Source organism: Amblyomma mixtum, chromosome 7 (genome assembly GCF_055824585.1).
Source record: "Amblyomma mixtum isolate Tamu chromosome 7, ASM5582458v1, whole genome shotgun sequence".
In the NCBI taxonomy this organism is placed as follows: Eukaryota; Metazoa; Arthropoda; class Arachnida; order Ixodida; family Ixodidae; genus Amblyomma; species Amblyomma mixtum.
Window position 1 is genome coordinate 14,899,656 of NC_143018.1, and position 18,798 is coordinate 14,918,453.

The window sequence follows — 18,798 nt, forward strand, 5'->3', positions numbered from 1 at the left end:
AAGGCTATGAGAGACGCCGCAGTGGAGGGCTCCAGGAATTTCGACCACCTGGGGTTCTTTAACGTGCACTGACATCGCACAGTACACAAGAAAGAAAGCACCTGTGCTTACTTTACATTCTTCAGGCAAATAATATGTTGCACGGACGTTTGCACAAAAAATAACGCACTTAGAAACACTTTCCAAAAGATGCATCCATGCTTGGTAAACTTCGAAGAATGGTAAGTTCAAATCACATTTTAAATAAATGAAGGCCTTTGAAAGATGAAAGAACTGTGATAACGCTTTGCCGACGCCGTAGCCGCCGTCCCTCGTAAAAAACTCCCAAATTAGACTTTAGTGCTTTAATGCGCCGTTAGGTACCCCTGTTCCTCCCCGCATAGAGTTAATACCTCCCCGCGCTTTACCCTCCTGGGGCCTGTGGTATTGTTGGTAGCGCCACTAGCAGCACTGCAGCCCGTGTAAGCTGGCGCCACAACCCGGTCAAACTGGGAAACAGACTGGCAATCGTAATTACGCGCGACACAGCAGGCGTTTAGTTCACGCTGTTTGTATAGGCTGTGGTTACACGTGTTGACTGTCCGTTTGTAATTGCGCTGCGGTTTACTCTGCAATTTGTCGTGATATTTGTGAGTATGCATAGAAGTTTGGGTCGTTTGGACAACAAGGCACGTGCCTGCATAAATACAGCCTACTGCCCCGTCTTGTGTCTGTCCGTCGTGTAGGTTTTCCGAACCGAGCTTTTGGAGCACTTTCGCTTTTCGCTTCGAGCGGTGAGCACCGGCAGCATTGGTGTCCTAGCTATCACGGATGTGATATTGGTCGTGATTTTAAAATGAAATCAGGGCCGATAAATGTAGGCGAATGTCGAGCCGATTGTTGCTAATTTAGTTGTAGCATACATGCGAAAAAAAATGTAGTTTGCCGAAAAAGACGCATTATGCGCCAACTACGGTGTAGGATAGTAGCGTGGTATAAATATTCGTCCTAACCAGACAAGCTCTGAAAGAACCTTTCCGGCATGAACCCTGCGGTCATCCTCCTGTCGTTGTTGATTATCGAATTTTTGTGCACAGTGCAATTTATCGCCTACATGTCTGCCTCGTTTCCCGCTGCAGGGATGAAGAAGTCGTCGTGGATATCGCGAATCGTGCAGAACTGGCCTGGCAAGGCCACTTTTGGGCCGTACAGATTTTTGCCCGCGTTCTTTCTACTCGGAGCAGCGCTCGAGTTTGCGATGATCAACTGGACTCCTGGCGGGAATACAAACTTCTGTGAGCTGTTGTGTTCATATATCTAATTACATAAAAAAACGGGAAGGGGATTGAGGGGCTCGTTATAAATATGACAGAAGCCAACAGCCACAGGTCAATCCCAGTCAATCCCCTTCCCTTGTTTGCTTAATTGCTTAGCGAGGGCCTCGGTTCTGGCAGCCTTGACGCCATAGGAAGCATAAGAGGGTTCTCGCGCAGCTTCCACCCTCTTCGTTCGATGACGTTATAGACCTCTTGCATTGCCCAGGGGGCGCTGCGAAAATGGTGCTAAAGAGCGCCCTCTGCCCTCGGCTGGGTAGTACCGGGCTCAGGCGTCTGCTTCGAAAAGCGCGTTGGCAGTACGGACCCGCGACTTTCGCTTGTGCTTTGCCATGGCCTACAGCGAATATCGGGCGCCGAAAATTTTTTCAGGGCTGGCACGCTGTGTAAAGGGAAGAAATTATGCAACGCCAAGTACGTGTACTCTGTTCAAGAAATAAGCGGCGAAGTTTCAGCGCGGTGTCATTCGCAAGTGAAGAGAGTCGCGTACGAAGTTGAACTTCATGTAAGGTCTGCACGCTTCGAGATTCAAGCGCACCAATGCAATGAAATACTTGCAACATATGAATTCGCAGCAGCGCTAAACAGACATGTATACGGGACTGCTCGATCGCACGACGGTACACGCCGCGCCAGCACCGGTCTTTCAGCATGCCACGAAACTGTGGGCCTCCTGCAGTCTTTGCTGACTGCATCTCGCTAAACAAGTAGTCATGCCTGCTTTGTAGTAGCCGCCTTCTGTTCCTTCAGCAAATGCTAACATGATGCAATGCATATATGAGCTCGCAGCCGAATAACGCTGCAGCGCGAGCTCGTGCGCTGCGCGCTTGATGTCGTTTTCTTATTTATTTATTTACACAATACTGCAGGCCGTTAAGGCCCAAGCAGGAGTGGGATAAACATACAGAGAACTCCGATGACGCCTACAGAAGACGATGGCTACTTGCTGTATTAACACGTTTTGCCGGGCTAGTTGGTTAAGCATCTTGAATAAACAGCGCGAACGAAGACGAGCACAAAAGACAAGCGCTGTGTCGTCCGTTTTCTTGTCTTTTGTGCTCGTCTTCGTTCGCGCTGTTTATTCAAGATTCTTGATGTAGCTTTTCATCCTTAAAACGACCTCGCTCGAACACGTTCGCTGTTATCAGTGATTCCGCGCTGCCACATACGTGCTGGTTTGAGGTAGACAATGTGCACATTTCACTCTCGACGCTGGGCTGCTCGTAGTGCGCAGCGAATTCGCACCCCCCCCCCCCCCCCCTCCCCCTCCCCCATTTGTGGTCATTTGCACGCACCTGGCCACCTCACCACGTTGCACCGGTCGAATCGTCAACTGTCTCAGGGGCCGCGGGTCTCTAGTCGTGAACCACCAGCATGCCTGCTGATATGCCGATTTGCCTTAATAGTGATTATCTGAATTCAGTGAGATGTTGACATGACATAATTATACCATGCATTTTTTTTTTGTGCTCTTTGCTGTGTTGTGCATTCCCTTGATATGATCTCTGAATTATGCTGTTCGTTTCTCACCTTTTGCTGCTTGCTCTGTTGCGCATTCCCTACTGTTTGGTGATTGTCATGGTACACTTTTTGCTGCTTTGCTGCTTGCTTGGTGGATGTACTAGACAAGTTGTGTTGTAGAATGCATAAATTCTCATTCTACGCCTGCATATGCGGCTGCTCGCTAAATATACATTTTTTGAGAGAGGTAAGCGCCAAAAGAAGACGAACACAAGGAGGATGAGGCAGGCTGTAGACCGCGGGGAAGATTGTAGGTACATATGAGGGATGACTGGTATTGTTTTGCTCGTTACCCACAAAGTGGCTTGCATATGCTGGTGTTCGGCACTGCATCCCACGGTTTGCCGTCCGGACTGCATGTGCAAAAAGAATGAATTTCAGCAACGCGGATAACCAAACAAACATCAAGGGAGGCGAAGCAGCCAGCACAACGCGAAGGTTCGCCTACTCAGTGCGTCGAACTGCAGCTATCCAGCGCGCCCGGCACTCCGCTTCGTGAGACCTTGAAGGAAAACGGTGGAATTCGATATTGGGATTCAGACCTTCTTGCTCGTGGCAGCCCACGACGCAGCAGTAACGACGGTGATGCTTTTTCGAGACTGAGCGAGGCCTCTCGGGCGGATCGGCGTCGCCGATTCCTTCTGCTGCCTGCATTTCGTCCTAAGGCACACGGAGCGTCGGTTTTCTAAAAACTAAGCCACGGCCGGGCCGCGGCGTGGTTGGTCACAAGTGACGAGCCTTGTCGCACTCACAACAGAGCAGACAAACGTGCGAATCCAAGCAAAACGCAGGCTAGAAAGGTACGCCGCCACAGCCAGCGCTCACTACTACCCAACCTGGTACTACCCAGCCAGCTTTTCCTTGCTGCCACCAGGCGCCGCCACGTTACCTCAAACTCCAGCGCAAGAGGCCTATACGTCACACCTGCGGTAACTCAGGACGTTCCACGTCCGCCGCTTATGAACGTGGGTGGCGCAAATGAACACTCTCAAGGTTAGGTTACATGTAAACATAAATACCTCCGAAAGCAGAAGATTTGACAGCCGTCGCCGTAGCTCAGAGGTAGAGCACCGGACGCGTAATTCGGAGGTCGTGGGTTCGGATCCCACCGGCGGCATGTGGTTGTTTTTTCTTCTGCTTTTCTAATCAATTAGCATTAAGCGATAACATATTCAGTAATATTCTAAATTGGTCAACACCACAAATTAAATAAATAAATTAAAAAAAATCCCCTGTGCCCCTTGGTTTCTGTGGCTGTTGGCTTCTGTCATACATAAAAAAAAAGTTAGTTATGAAATGTGGTGGCCTCGAATACACCGTTCTCTATTTTACAGGCTGACAGTCCTGCATTGTAAAATCATTTTAAATGTGAAAATTCAACTTGCGCGCTGTTTGGGTCGTTGCATGCACTGGTGCTTGTTTTCGTCAAATGTTTCAATGCGAAGATATGGTGACATTTGTGTGTGGTGTTGATGCATGTTAAAAATCCCCAGGAGGTCTAAATTATTCCAGCGCTCTTCCCTAGGGCGTCTCTTTCTGTCTTCTTTCTTTCACCCCCTCCTTCATCCCTTCCCTCAAAATGCAGGCAGGCCTCCACTGAGAAGTGATATAGGTACTGCATCATTCCCTTCCTCAAAAACTAGTTTTATTGAATTCCACGGGCATCTGTTATGTCTGTTGGTGTGTAGTGCTAAGGCAGGCTTTGGTGGAAAGAGAGTGCAATATAACACTAAGCAACAAGAAGCCATAGCCATGCACAAAGTTACCAAGATTCTGGGATTCTTTATGTGAAAACGATGTTTAAAGATTTTTCCGTTTTGTGCAGTATAAGAAAGAATCTGCATCAAAAATATCCCTTGCTTTGACCTTTCAATACAGCAGCAGTTGCGAAGAAGCCGCCGTGGTGGCTTAGTGTTTACAGTGCTTGGCTGCTGACCCAAAAGACGCTGGTTCGATCTTGGCCACGGCAGTCACATTTCAATGGAGGCGACATGCTAGACGCCCATGTACTGTGCGATGTCAGTACACAATAAAGAACCCCAGGTGGTCGAAATTACCCGGAGCCCTCTACTACGGCATCCCTCACAGGCTGAGTCACTTGGGGCATTAAACCCTACAAACCAATCGAACCAAGCAGTTGGGAAGGTTAATGTTTGTGACTAACTGCAGCATTGTCACTCCGTGTTATATGCCAACACACCCATCATGACATCAACAGTGCTGGTGAACAAACTCGTCAAACTGAGAGCATTCATAAAAACGCAAATTCTTGTTCAGCTTGTTTACATTTTAATGCATACTTGTACTATGTATACACACTTCATAAGTGCGCTGTCTGGCAGATTTTCCTGTACCTTTGTCTTCAACTTTGTTATTGCTGGCTATGATAGACATGTTTATACATAAGTGCTGCTTCAAAGGTCTATGTAGGACATTGCACTTGGAAAACAGGCCATTATTTCCGGTTTCAAAGTAGCTCTGCTGTATGTTTTGTCAGGCTTGGAGAGATTCTAAGTAGTATGTTTCCATAAACAGATGCAGCATATTGAAGGTTGCACTTGAATAAAGTGGTTTGCCACAGAGACCATGTGAACGAAAAATGTAGTGTTACAGCACGTAGAGAAGATGAGGGCTCTCCATTTCTATGTGTTGTTTTAACACTAAATTCTTTCAAATATTATGTCTTACGAACCTTGTTAAAAACTATGCATCCTGATAGTTATGGTAGACCGTACATTTCCCTTTTGTAAACTGCAGTGTGTGGTACTGCAGTAGGCATCGTAATTTCCACGTGCCTGCAAGTATGTTTCTTTGGACGTATCAGATGTTTCACCTAAGATGTTCAGCAATTTTAAAAATAGAATTTTTGAGTTAGAAGACCGCTTTTTTTCAGAATAATATTGTCAGCAATAGTGCACATCAGAATACAGCTAAGATGTGCTAACTAGTTGGCTGGTTATCTAATATTGAGTAAACTTTTTAACTGCTACTGTTAGTCTCATTTATTGGGAGGCGTTTAACTTACCGTAAACAATATTCATAGTATCAGTTTTTAGAATTTTGAAAACGCAGTTGCCCTCGGCGCTCTGGCTTGACAATTTTGCCTACATCACACAAGCTTTTAGGCAAAGCAACCTTTCCAGTGCATGTAACATGGCGTAATAGCCAAAATTTGATTGGCCGCAGTGCCGAGGATAATTGCATTTTTGAAATTCTGAAAACTGATTTGGATATTAATTATGGTGGGCTACATACCTCTCAGTAAAAGAGGAGCGTAACAGTAATAGTGAAAAAGCTTACGACCAACTACTAGGTAACTAGCCTAATCTTTTGCCTGTCTTGGCTGTATTCTGATGCGCTACACCAGTGATGATACTATGCCAAAAAAAAATGCTCTTATGACTCAAAAAGCGTATTTTTAGAAATTGCAGAACATCTTAAGTCAGATATTCGCTTGGTATTAGTTGTAGTCTGTTAACCTACATGGAACTGCTTTGTGTGTTCATTTGAGATTATAGCTTCTTCACTGTGAGCATTCCACAGAAAACTTCATGTCACAAGGAGTCATGCTTGCGTGATACTGTACCATTTTTTTTTTAGTTCCTTGCTTTGACCTATTCTCATTCTGTTCTTGCGAACTTCCAGACAAGACGTTTAAGAGGAGACGAGCCCAGAACATTGCTGACATGCAGCAGAGTTCGTGAGGTGAGCAGTAAGTTTGAAAAGCAGTTGTCATACTGGGAGTCACTGCTTTACCCGCATTGAGGTTTATTTGCTAGTGTTTTGAACTAGATGAATTTTTCTTTTGATTGTACAGGGTTCGTCAAAAGTTCCCAGGCCACATGGTCCGCTTTTCATCGGTATATCCTGGCACTTAAGATTCCGATAGAGCTATCGAGGATCTCAGATGGTAGAACGATCCTTCTTCTATTCTCTACAGATATTTTGAGCTTCGAGGGTATCTCAACAGCCCGACTATGCTGCTCAAAAGCAAACCCTGTGGCCTTGGAACTTTTGACGGACCCTGTACATTTAAGGACCAGTATCCTCACAGTCACCTTGCTACATTTGGTATTGTGCAGTAATGCTGTGCGCTTAGGTGACAGCATGCTATTGGATTAGAGTTGCTACTGGAAAAACAGCAGGCTGTAGCTGCAGCCTTTTGTATGTTACAACTTGACTGAAATTGTTAAAAGCCGCCGCGGTGGCTCAGTGGTTATGGTGCTCGGCTGCTGACCCGAAAGACACGGGTTCGATCCCGGCCGCGGCGGCGGAATTTCTTTGGAAGAGAAATTCTAGAGGCCCGTGTGCTGTGCGATGTCAGTGCACGTTAAAGAACCCCAGGTGGTCGAAATTTCCGGAGCCCTCCACTACGGTGTCTCTCATAGCCTGAGTCGCTTTGGGACGTTAAACCCCATAAACCATAAACCAAACTGAAATTGTTAAGCTTAATTGCATCACGCAAGTATGCCATCAAGCTGAAGTGACCATAAAAACTTGGTATGAAATGCACTAAAAGAGGTCTGCTTTCATGTAAAAAAAAATAAATCCCTGGATTCATGGATTTCTGGCACATGTAGCAGGTACAAGTACCAAGTATGTTTGTTTTCACAGCATCAACAGCAGATCTCTTCTCACCCCTTTTCTTAGACCTCGTGGGCATAGCGTGCATGGAGTGTAATTTGCATGGCAAGGTCACAGGTTCCATTGTCATTGGTCACATTAATGAATCATATTATTTGTGTCATGAAACCAATGTGTCAATTGAATCATTAGCAGCTAATTGGTTATGTTTCTCATTAAACCGCCTACAAATTAATGACCCCCGCAACTGATGCTGATACTCATGTTGCATTGCATGAACACCCTTCAGCTCTTTCTAGCTGATGAAATTTGATTTCTTTTTCTTAGTTCTTTTTTACTATGCTTTATTATTTTTTTTCCATGTTGCTTAGGTTTCTCTGCCGTTCCAACTGTGCTGCTTCGGTGCCTCAGTGCCACAAGGTTTAGTGTGAATGAAACGATATAAATAGCAAAGGCAGGTTCCACCAATAGAAATCTCTCCAGCTGAGGCAGTGAAATCGACAATTTTAAAATTGGTTGGTGCACAAACAAAGGACAGTACAGCTACGCTGTGTGGCATAAATGGTCAGGAAACGGAAAAGATCTGCCAGGACAAGCCCTCAGAATGGCCTTTTAATACCCGTGCCACATGGACAGATTTAATGCCATTAAGTGCTTACTGCCTTAAGTTTTAATGGCATTCGTGCGGTGCCACACGCATAAATTTAATGGCATTAGCCTTACTGCCATTCGCGACCTCCTGAGTTCGCCACACCTCATTCGCCCGTGCATTGTGTACTCTCGTTCCCATTCCACACGCAGAAAAGCATGCAGCTTTGTTAGTAACAACTTCCTAACCAGTAGGAAATGGTTAATTCTTAACTTTCAGTCAGATGAGGCATCTATACCGCATTTTCGATGCGAAGAGCGCCATTTTAGCCAGCCTTATTGACAAGTATTCTCGACTTGTGTACTGACATGCGAGTTTTTGGCTACATTTTCGACTCGTAAAGCAGGAACAGCCGTATTTTCTGTAAAATCGTTTTTACATTAGATTTGAACAACATTCCCGATATATTGTGCTCATTAGGAATGTTTATTATTCAGATGCAACTTTTGACTACCTTGCAAGCGTTATCGTCATCGTCACTTTTGATAATGGCATTAAATGTGGACGTTTAGCACCAACTTCGAAAATAATGACATTAACAAACTTAAGGCCTTAAGCATTTACTTCCATTTCTTGCGCGCATGTGGCACGGGTATAAGAATGCGCACTGCTTTGTTGCTTGGTTGGAAGTATCTTGGCCTCTGTTGTTTGGTGTAAGCTAGTCACTCATCTTTAATGCCCCCCCCCCTCCCTTTTTTTTTCTATGACATGTGGCATCTTGTGCAGATAAGGTCATTTCCACGATGCCATACGGATTTGCCTGGCCTGCGTATTTGCGTTTTGGTGCAGCAGCATTGCTCTCCATGTTTGCTGGAGCGCAGTGTGTTCATCAGCTGTACAGGCCACTTGATGTAAGTGCTTACATAGGTTGACTAGGTACAGTCAGCAACAAAAGTTAACGGGATGCAAGTGGGCAGAAAAACATTTAAATTCAGCGCTATCACACCAGCCACTTGCCTGATATGCTTGCAGGTGTGAGTGGACTTCCGTCCTCCACCTGTTGGTATCGACAGCAAGCGACTGGATTGTGAGGCAGTGCTGCAATAAATTTCTTCCTCAGCACACGCGTCCTGAAAACTTTAGCTGCTGACTGTGCATACTAACTTTGCTTGCTTACATTTTGCTCATTATCTCGTAACCTTTTCTGCGTCCATGCAATACGAATTAGTGGACCTAACAGCAGTCGCAGTTATGGTAATGACAAAGTGCCAGGTAGCATGGTTCACTTGCCTTCCTCCCTGGGAACGGTGGTAAATGGTAGGAGAAATTGAGGCCATCCGTTAACTTTACAGCTTTTTCAGCTTTTTCAGCACTTATTAAGTGCTTTGGAATGTGTGGCAGAGAAGACATCTTCAGTTTATTTTTCACTCTTTTCGCAACAGGGAAAACTGCGATAAAAGTCATTGTTGTTCAGGAAATCTATTGTGTGAAATGTGCTTTGCATGGCACCTGTCAGAAGAGCCATGTCAGAAAACATATTGCGTCTTTTCCACTCGGTAAATTGTCAACTGCTGCTCAAAATTGGAAGTGTGGCACTTACCCGATACCACAATATGGGAACGCACAGGGAATTTAATGCAAGTAGACTGTAAACAATGCAGCCACATTAGAAAATGTTAATCACATATTAAAATAGTCTATCCAATATACACATTGCAGTGATTTGAACCAATTTTAATCTGACCATTAGATTGGGTCTCTTTTGCAGCCTTGATTGCTGGTTGTATTACAGATCATATTTTTGATAGCATGACATTTTGAGATGCCTGAACCAAGCATATGATTTTTCTCTGTGTATTGGATTTTCTTTGCCAGCATGCACTTGTCTTTTATATGATGTAAAAACACAATAGTTGATCACTTGTGGACACCGCCATTCATGGACGCTTTTGCCATTCGTGGACACGTTTTATATGTGTGTTGAACAAGCATTTAATTTTCCCCATTTCTTCTAGGACTTAGACGTGTATATAGAGGAAGCAAAACAAGCACACAAGCCAACTGTGCCTGGTCAGCAGGAGCACAGAGACAACACAGACAATGCACACCTCAAAAACAGCTAGAGGTGCAAATTATTAGGTAGCGAATTTTAGTGCAGTGAAATAAATAAAATATATTGTCTTGTTTCCACAAAGTGGGCTGTTCATTTATGTATATTACCAAAGGCGCCAACAGGTGCCCTAAAAGCTAAGTATCTCGCAATTTCAGCTTTGGTTTGTACATGGTGTGTATATTGCTTCCCCTCTTTCTTTCCCTCTCCCTGTCCTTTTATTCCCGCTAGCCGCAGCTCAGGTGCCTCAGGTTTCGATGGCAGATGCCACCAGCTACATCTTTCCCTTCCATTTTTATTTTTATCAATAATGAATAGCCACTGACAGCAACAACAAGTCTCATCATATCCACCACTGAGTTTGACGTGGGTGGACAGCACATACAAAAACTTTCATCTATTTGAAGATGGATTGTGAGGAGATGCAACCATTAGATGTCAGGGAAATAAGGTGTGAAATGAATTGAAAACTGGGAAAGCATGAATGTGCAGTTTGAGATCAGCATGACATGTATCTTATCACCATACAGACGATCTTACCTTACGGGAAAAAATGCCTGGTTTTTGGTGCTTTAAAATAAAAAAAAATTATTTCTTCAAGAGATGCTGAACGCACTCGGCATTGTAATATATCGAACTGTAGCTTATTGATTATACTTCCGAACAAAAAAAAAAATCCAGAGTTGTGTGTGCAAAAATTTATTGATTAAATATGCTATAACACAAAAGAATACAATCAAAACAAAAATAAGCCGCTGCACTGAGCCCAGTGTTAGCAGTTACTAACACTGGACCGCGGTCCGCGGCGTCTTGTATTACTGCGCTGGCCAATCGTAACAGTAAACGAAATCACCTTTTTAGTGTTTGGCTATATAAAATAATCCACGTATCAAAATTCTAGAGCTGGTAATTTTTTCTTGTGATAAGCTCCTTGTTTAGGTAACAAGGAACGTTTAAGTAGCGGACTATTTTTTCGTCGTGGAGGAATTTTGTGCGCGGAGGCTGAATGTGGGCGGAGCTTCACTGCAGACAAGTTGTATCCGACAAATTTCAGCTGCGTACATAATACCATAGAGTTAATCATAATACACTGCACTTTCTGTGGCCTTTCAAGTTGTGCAAATGAGCTGTGCCATTATGAAAAACAGCCGCGTGAAGACATGGAGGGAGATTAGGGTTATGCTGTATACACACATCGGTAAAATATCTTTGAAGTATGTTTCAAAGACCCTAAAGCACCTAATAAAGTCACTGACATCCATCTATGCTGACATCATTTACAAATCAAGCGCACTACATAAAATACAACGTCAACGGGAAAACGAAATACGCAAAAAGCCAACCAGCAAACTAAACTTTTCAAACCAATCTGTATTAATAATAAGAACATTTTCAACATTAATAATAAGAAATAGTTATGGTAACAAGATACTTTATACTTGTAGCCACACCAAGCCATTCTCAATCCAAGCGCCAAGCCTGGCTTGGATTGCGCGCGGTGCGCGCGAGTGCGGTCTCGTGTTTCATTCCGAACTCGTGACGTTTTCTTCAGACGCTTCTATTATCCACCGACTGCAACATTGAATTCTTGTGCTGGAGTACAATAGGCAGGTTTTTTGGAAGATATTTTTGATCGAGTAAGGTTCGTGTGTCCTGCAGAACAGCTTACTCTGTCCAGCAGCGACATCCAGGTAGGACGTTCGTAGATCTTACATACATTGACTGCGGGCTTCTTTTACTCGCCGTGCTTGGTTTTTGTTTAACGGCACCCACAAATCTTAAAATTCCGGCAAAAGCTTGCCGTACAAAATACGCTGACTTGTTCCGCATTAACACCTCGATTGCGCATTCGGCTTGCGGATCCCAGCAAGGAAACGAATAGAGTGAAATGCTTCGGTGGTTGAAGAACGCTTTCTCAGCTCACCTTCTCAAGAACGACGTCACCCCCTTGAGATCCACAACTACACCACCCTCGCCGGTTGTGACGTTTGGCTGTAATCTTGCGTCGTTGCCGACAAGGAGTAATCGTTAACCGCGCATGCCTTCTCTCGCTGTGGCTATGGCCGGTTGACAAGGAAGCCGCTGCGTGTGCTGCGCTCTTTTCTTCGCCTCGTAGGTATTGTCAAGCTGTTCCCTCCAAGGCCGCCGGACTCAAGGTACTGCTGCGAACAAGTGCGGCGGGCGGACCCGCAGGCGGTTCGTCGCGCGTTTCCTCTCACCAAAGAAGGCAGCAATGAGGTCGGGGAGTGGGACCACGGCGGCTGCCGCTCTCGTTCGTGCCGCCAAAGAGCGGTTAGCGGCGAGGCAGACCACGCTAGTGAGGCCCAGGTATCGGCCAACGCGTCCACCAGACGTGTCACGGCGCAGGGGCACCGTGCTGCGTGCCACCGAGAGAGCTAGGGGACCGGAGGCTTCGAGGGATTCAACATCGAGCGGCACCTACCCGAAGTTGCCGAGGCTTGAACGCTCCGCACGCTACGGTGGAGGTTCTTCGTATCGTGACAGCGGTGAGCGCGGCCGGCTGTCTAAGCGTAACGCGTGCACGTGGACGGTGCAAGTGGGAGACGTGCCGATCTCGTACGTGTCGCACGAAAGCTGGCACAGGCAGCCGCGGCCAGAGCGTGGTCAGCCGCGTGCCTCTGTGGACGATCCCTTTCGGGGCTTGACCCTCGAAGAACGTCACCCCAGCGAACCGAAGGCGACCTACTCGCAGGCAGAGCTCGATTCCCTTTGCCCGATCTGTGGCACCCTAGTCATACACTGGAAGACGCATGTGGCCGGCCAGCTGCATTATGACAACACCCACCCAGAGGAGAAGGGGGCTGGAGCCAGGGGCAAGGTTAATGTCATGGTCTCTGGCACAGGCAACTCGGTCATGCCAACACCGGTTGATGTTGCTGCTGCCCTGCGAGTCCTGCAGGGGACTCGTCCGGACCTCATCGCTGCTTCTCTGCGGCTTGTACTGCCAGAGCAAGCTCTGAACCCATCCCCCACCCAGCATGTGAGCTCAAGGCCAGCCCCTCTTCCACCACCTCTCACCCGGCGCAGTCGATGGGATCCTGTGGACAGCAAAAGTACCACTTACTTTCCCGCAAGCAGCAGTCGTGTGCAGCCTTACCCTTTTGTGTGAGTGTGGCATTGTGCTTATGTAATCATTCTTAGCGTTTCATAATCTTGTATTTTCGTGGCCATCAGTTTTGTTGTACCGTATTGATATCAGGCCACTAGGAACAGTGACACTGAGAACATGCACCCATCTTGAAGCTTGATAAAACGAGAAAAACATTTGTCTTGCCAAACACATGTCATAATACTGATGATGACTGGTGATAGAGTGTGGTAGCATGTGGTGCCACTTAATGTAGCATATAACACATTTGGATACAAAATCTTGATGACCAGGAAGACCGGGAAAATGGTTCCATGCAGGGGGAACAATCAACAACCAACTAGACGTGCTGTTCGCCAGTCCTCTGTAACTGTCAGTTCCCGTAGTGGACAATTAAGCTTACATGTGCATGTTTACGCAAATTTCATTGAATTCGTTTCACAAACGCATTCAGTGGGAGGGTAAATGGTGAAAAAAAAGCTGCCTCACAAGAGGCTTGACGAACTTGACACACCTGCTCATGTGACCGAAGCGGTGGCAAAGTGGTTGAGCATCCACCTTACATGGCGGGAGGTGCGGGGTTCGCCCCAGTGCTGCCGGGTACCCACCGGTGATACAATGGGTGCAAGCTTCCCCTGGCCTGGTGCTTGGCTTAATTGGGACGAAATGCTTGGAAAACGGGTCTTTGAGCCCACCTTGATTAAAACGAAAATACCTTGTGCCATGGCGCTCTTTGGCCGAAGCTGCCCTTTCACCATAAAAATTCACGATCATAATCACACCTGCTCATGCAAAGGGAAGACTCGGTACACGTGGAATGAAGTTTGTTCAGTGTTGGGGAATCCCCCAAAGTGTAGTAGATTTGCAGAAACGGAGTAAGTACTCATTAGCATACATCCCAGCGCAGCCCTACAGCTACAGCGGAAAGCTATGCATTTCACAGAAACTGCGTGGTTGAAGAAAAATTTGCCCTGGTTGGTGTTTGTACCCAGGACTGCCGCCTGTCCGGGTCAGTTGCTCTGCCAACTGAGCTAACCAGGACATTTAGCAGATGGTAGGGCAAGAGCGAATTGATCAGCTACTGGGAAGTTTTGGTTTATGGTTTATGCAGTTTAACGTCCCGGAGCAGCTCAGGCTGTGAGAGACACTGTAGTGAAGGGCTCTTGAAATTTGGCCACCTGGGGTTCTTTAATGTGAACTCACATCGCACAGTACACGGGCCTCTAGAATTTTGCCTCTGTCGAGATTCGACCGCCGTGGCCGGGTTCGAACACGCGTCTTTCGGGTCAGCAGCTGAGCACCATAACCACTGAGCCACAGCGGCGGCAGTGGGAATGGCATTGGTCCACTGAGATTCCGCAAGGTGGATTAGATTTGCAATAAGGGCGTAGGTACTCATTAGCATCCACCAAAGCACAGCCATACGAATATAGCTTTCTTTTGTAGGAGTTAATGGCTACGCTTGGGTTGTTGCTTTGAGCAATTACTCCTTTGTTACTAGTTGTATGTGGATATCAAAAATGGAATATCTGTGGGCCACGATACTATATAAGGTACTTAAAAATATTGTGTGCTGGGAGGGCAGAAGTCACTTCCAGTGATAATGTGAAAAAAATCTAGATATGCACATATATGTCTTTAATGAGAGTAGAATTCCACTGCCTGCATTCTGTTTAGCAGAAACTATTGATAATTGAAGTGTTGGGCAATGTCTAGGGAAGGACAAGAGGTGACTGAAAGTGACTCAACACTGGGAATCAATGCACGTTTGAATGTGTATTGATATATTTTACAGCGATAACCATTAAGCACCCGTTCTTATGTTTCGCTTTGTAGTAGTATGTTGTAGTCTTCGGTGTTCCCCGTGGGTTCGTTGCCATAGAAACCACTTGGGGGTGGTTACTCAAGGGAGAAGGTATGACGTGAGTGGAGAAATGCCTAACTGGTGTGGGGTTGCCACAGGAACCATCCGAAGGGCAGTTACTGTGGAAGGAGGAGAGTGGAGTATCGGGAGAGTGGAGGAATCCCCAACTGGAGGATGGTTACTGTTGGAGGAGGAGGGCATGGCAAGAGTGTAAGAAAGTACAACCACCTAAAGAGTAGTTACCCTGGAAGGATGAAGAGGGTTACCTTGGAAGGAGGCTTTATGGTGAAGTGTAGGAAGGCATAACCGGAGGCTGGTTACCATGGGAACCAACCAGAAGGTGGTTTTTTGGGAAGGAGGAGGGTGTGGTAAAAGCGTAGGAAGGTACAACTGGAGGGTGGTTACGCTGGAAGGGGGAAGGTATGGTGAGAGCATAAGGCGCAACCGGTACATGGTTGACACGTGAGCCAGCCGGATACTCCTCGTCCTTCCAGGGTAAGGAGGAGAAAATGGCGAGAGAGTAGGAATGTGTAACCAGAGAGGTTACAATGGTAGCCATCCGGAAAGTGGTTACCATAGAAAGAGGAGGGTGCTGTGTGGGCGGAGAAATCCCCAACTGGAGGATGATTACCATAGAAGGAGGAGGGTATGGAAAGAGCATGATAAGGTGCAGCCGTTACATGGTTGACATGGGAGCCATCCAGAGGGCAGTTACCCTAGAAGGAAGAGGAGGGTATGGCGAGAGTATAAGAGTATAGGAAGGCGTGTCACGGTAGCCATCTGTAACGAGGTTTAGCGTTCCAGAGGACTAGAGAGTAGACCTAGAGAAAAACTGAAAAGAGTGTCCTAGAACTGCAGAGATATGAGGTCGCTCTCGTATTCTCTACCGCAGCATTTCGTGAAGTATAAATACCGTAACAGCTATTGCTGAATCTTACATTAACCAGTGGTAACCGTAATTTTTTTTTTTCTGGAATATTTTTGTGCTCAATCGTTGACGTAGTGAGTGATTTTCGGCCATTTGGATTCTGCAAGACATCATTAGAGTGCTTTTTTTTTGAAGCTTGAAAAAAGCAGGAGGCCAAAAGAGCGAAAAAGCAGATGTATAAAAAGTATTGTCTAGGTGAAGTTGATTTGACGGCCAAAAAAAATTTTGCAAGCAGCTTTCCTTGGTTGGATAGCTTAGCGACTTCTGTAACAAAACAGAAGCTACTAATGACCTGACACAGGGGATGAAGACCGACGGTTTGATGAACGCTGTTAAAAAGAAAGCATAAGACATTCTCAGCGCAGTGTCGAGCTAGAAAAAAACGGAAAGAGCTTTCGTGAAAGCTGCAACTGAAGAACAACTTAGCTTGTGTGGTTTCGTTGCTGGTTGCACAAGGAAAGTGCCTTGTGCTATAAAGTTACATTTGTGATATGTAGAAAATGTTGGTTTGATAAGCTGCTGTCTTTGTTTATCCTTGAAAAAGATGTTTGCTAGCCAGCTTGAAGCCCGCATATCATTTCACACACACAAAAAAAATTATCGAGAAATATTAGCTGAAGAAAAGTTGAAAACTGTGTTTTCGAAATGACACCAAAAAACGTCTATCAAATTTTAGAAAGGTAAAAACCGAAAATCCGGCCATTACTTATAGCTGATAGAACAAGGAGGATCTGGAGCACTCTGTCTTGTGTAATTTTTTCTGCATTCATGCCCCACTCTGCTGTTCACTGTTCCACAGACCAGTAAACCTAGAGAACCTTGTCTAGTAAACTGTGGCTGATGCGTGTTGATGTCAGACTGTGCAATTTTTCTGTCTTTGCGAGACCTTACAGTGTATGTTTATGGGGTTTATGTAGAAGGAAACATGGCTTCTCCAATATGCTTTATAATTGCACTTAGGGGCTGTTTATAGAATTTGACTTCGTTTTTTGTCTTGCAGCAGAAGAGAAGAACCAGCTCGTAGCTGGCCTTGTTCCCGTGACATAAATTCAACAGGTATTTGTCTCAGCTTACTTGGCTATGGTGCATGCTCTCACTTAGTTGAGGGTTCAATGACACTAAGTCTGGTCAGGCAGTTCAGCTAAAAGAGTAAAAGGTATGAGACTGCAGTTACTTTGTGAGGAGAAAATATGAGACATTTCAAAAGTTGCATGGGTTTCTTTTAGGGAACACCACGGTGACGTTGAGCTGCTGCAGTGGGGACGCAGTTCTTAAAAGGGAACAGCACAATCACAGGACAGAGGAACGTACAACACCAGCGCCTGTGTTTGCACTGTTCCCTTTTAAGCAATGTTTAACCAACTAGTCCGCAGCAGGACCCTCATGATGCAGTTGCTGGCCACATGCACAACCATAACCACGGGGTAGGGCAGTAAAAGATAAAAATCTGAATGCCAGAATTTTAATTTGAGACATTGCCTAGTGCACTCACAACAGCGGCTCAATTGATAGGGCATTCAGCTGCTTATACGGAGGTCTGAAAATGAAATCCTGGCTGCGGTAGTAGCATTTTGATGGCAGCAAAATTTAAAAACGCTGATGTGTTGTGCAGTGTTAGAACACTTTAAAAGAGAACATGAAATTAGTCTGCTCTACTACACTATTTTCATTTCCTTTACATCTGCATGATGTTAAAACCCAACATGTGTACATACCCATCTATTATCCTGCAGCCCATGATATGTGCACTATTGCCGTGCCATGTTCTTCCTATTCAAGAAACTTCTTTCCACTTCTCAATGACTGGGGAACTGTTGTGGGCTCAGAAACGCTTGGCATTCTTTTTTCGGCATAGCCAGTCACTGTGGCTTCACACCTTTTAGAAGTTTTTCAGCGTGGCAGAGCTGTTCGTGTTGTCAGGAGCAGAAGAATTAAACACAGAATTTTTTTTTTGTTTGATGCAGGGTATTCGTCGGGCTCCAGGCAACGCTCAAGCCACTGGCAGTAGCCGTTCTACAGCACAACTGTGTGCATTACATTCCTGTTACTATAGAGCCACAGCTGCAGTACTCTGGCAGTTAGCCATAGGTCATCAACAGCAGTCTGCTCTGGTGTTGTTACTGAAAGACTGTCCAACAGTGCTCTGCCAATCTTCGCTCCTTCCTCTCATTTGGTGTATTTCACTTGCCACTTTGCACTTCAAGACTGGGCAAGCTGGAATATCCTGGACTGACAGTTGTTCCTTCGCAGAAAGTTTTTCATCACTCAGGTGGTTGTGGTCGGAAGCTCCCTGCCCTAAGACAGACTCTTTGCCAGAAAGTTTAATTTGTGCCTTTGGAAGCTGAAAAATTAAATAAAATGGCCGCTTGGCCGCCATCTTCCTCACCGTGCGGTGATGAAACCAGGATGGCTGCCAACAGTGGCAATTCAAGAGCCAGGACCAATGCAGAGGGTGCGTACAGTTGTTGCGAGAAGTCAACGGGGCTCCACGATTTCATCGGTAAAACTATCATTGGCTTTTGCTGTAACTGTCGCCTGCAAACAGGCTTACGTGCCACCGTGTTGACCGAGGACAACGTTCCTCCGATTTGTGTTGCAACACGTGCACCGAACATCAAATGCCTCGCCAGCTCGTGCCCGCTTCATCCGCAGCCTGCATTGGTGGCAGCTCCTAGAATACTGGTTTTGTTGGAATAATGGTGGAGGGAGAGACCTGTTAAGAATATTTATCCCCATTTTTAGGCGCTGAAACTGATACAGATTGCTGCGAAAAGGATGTG

At 45.8% G+C, this 18,798-nt stretch overlaps 2 protein-coding genes across 5 annotated transcripts; both read left to right on the forward strand.

Moving 5' to 3' along the window:
• The first annotated feature begins 489 nt into the window (after positions 1-489).
• On the forward strand, positions 490-10,201 carry sloth1 (sloth 1). 4 transcript variants are annotated; one of them, XM_089551770.1, is made up of 4 exons: positions 490-629; positions 1,119-1,274; positions 6,480-6,539; positions 10,023-10,201. In XM_089551770.1, exons 2-3 carry the CDS (start codon positions 1,121-1,123, stop codon positions 6,536-6,538), a joined length of 213 nt encoding a protein of 70 aa, XP_089407896.1. In that variant the 5' UTR covers positions 490-629; positions 1,119-1,120; the 3' UTR covers position 6,539; positions 10,023-10,201. The 4 variants fall into 4 exon arrangements, with proteins under 4 accessions (XP_089407896.1, XP_089407893.1, XP_089407894.1 ...); XM_089551767.1 differs by lacking the exon at positions 10,023-10,201 and adding an exon at positions 8,794-8,918; XM_089551768.1 differs by lacking the exon at positions 10,023-10,201 and adding an exon at positions 8,794-8,918 and having other exon boundaries at positions 539-668.
• A 1,413-nt stretch (positions 10,202-11,614) lies between these two features.
• Positions 11,615-18,451, forward strand: LOC149335086 (uncharacterized). The gene is made up of 3 exons (XM_089551771.1): positions 11,615-13,243; positions 17,019-17,074; positions 17,983-18,451. The coding sequence occupies exons 1-3, from the start codon at positions 12,351-12,353 to the stop codon at positions 18,024-18,026; spliced, it is 993 nt and encodes a 330-aa protein (XP_089407897.1). The 5' UTR covers positions 11,615-12,350; the 3' UTR covers positions 18,027-18,451.
• The last annotated feature ends 347 nt before the right edge of the window (positions 18,452-18,798 follow it).

What these genes read in the sequence shown, in the direction of transcription:
- sloth1 (XM_089551770.1), top strand. Translation starts at nt 1,121, where the DNA reads ATGAAGAAGTCGTCGTGGATATCGCGAATCGTGCAGAACTGGCCTGGC. An exon ending in TGGCGGGAATACAAACTTCT is followed by an intron (nt 1,275 to 6,479) that starts GTGAGCTGTTGT and finishes GCGAACTTCCAG; the next exon opens with ACAAGACGTTTAAGAGGAGA.
- LOC149335086 (XM_089551771.1), top strand. Translation starts at nt 12,351, where the DNA reads ATGAGGTCGGGGAGTGGGACCACGGCGGCTGCCGCTCTCGTTCGTGCC. An exon ending in GTGCAGCCTTACCCTTTTGT is followed by an intron (nt 13,244 to 17,018) that starts GTGAGTGTGGCA and finishes TTTGTCTTGCAG; the next exon opens with CAGAAGAGAAGAACCAGCTC. An exon ending in CCGTGACATAAATTCAACAG is followed by an intron (nt 17,075 to 17,982) that starts GTATTTGTCTCA and finishes TGTTTGATGCAG; the next exon opens with GGTATTCGTCGGGCTCCAGG.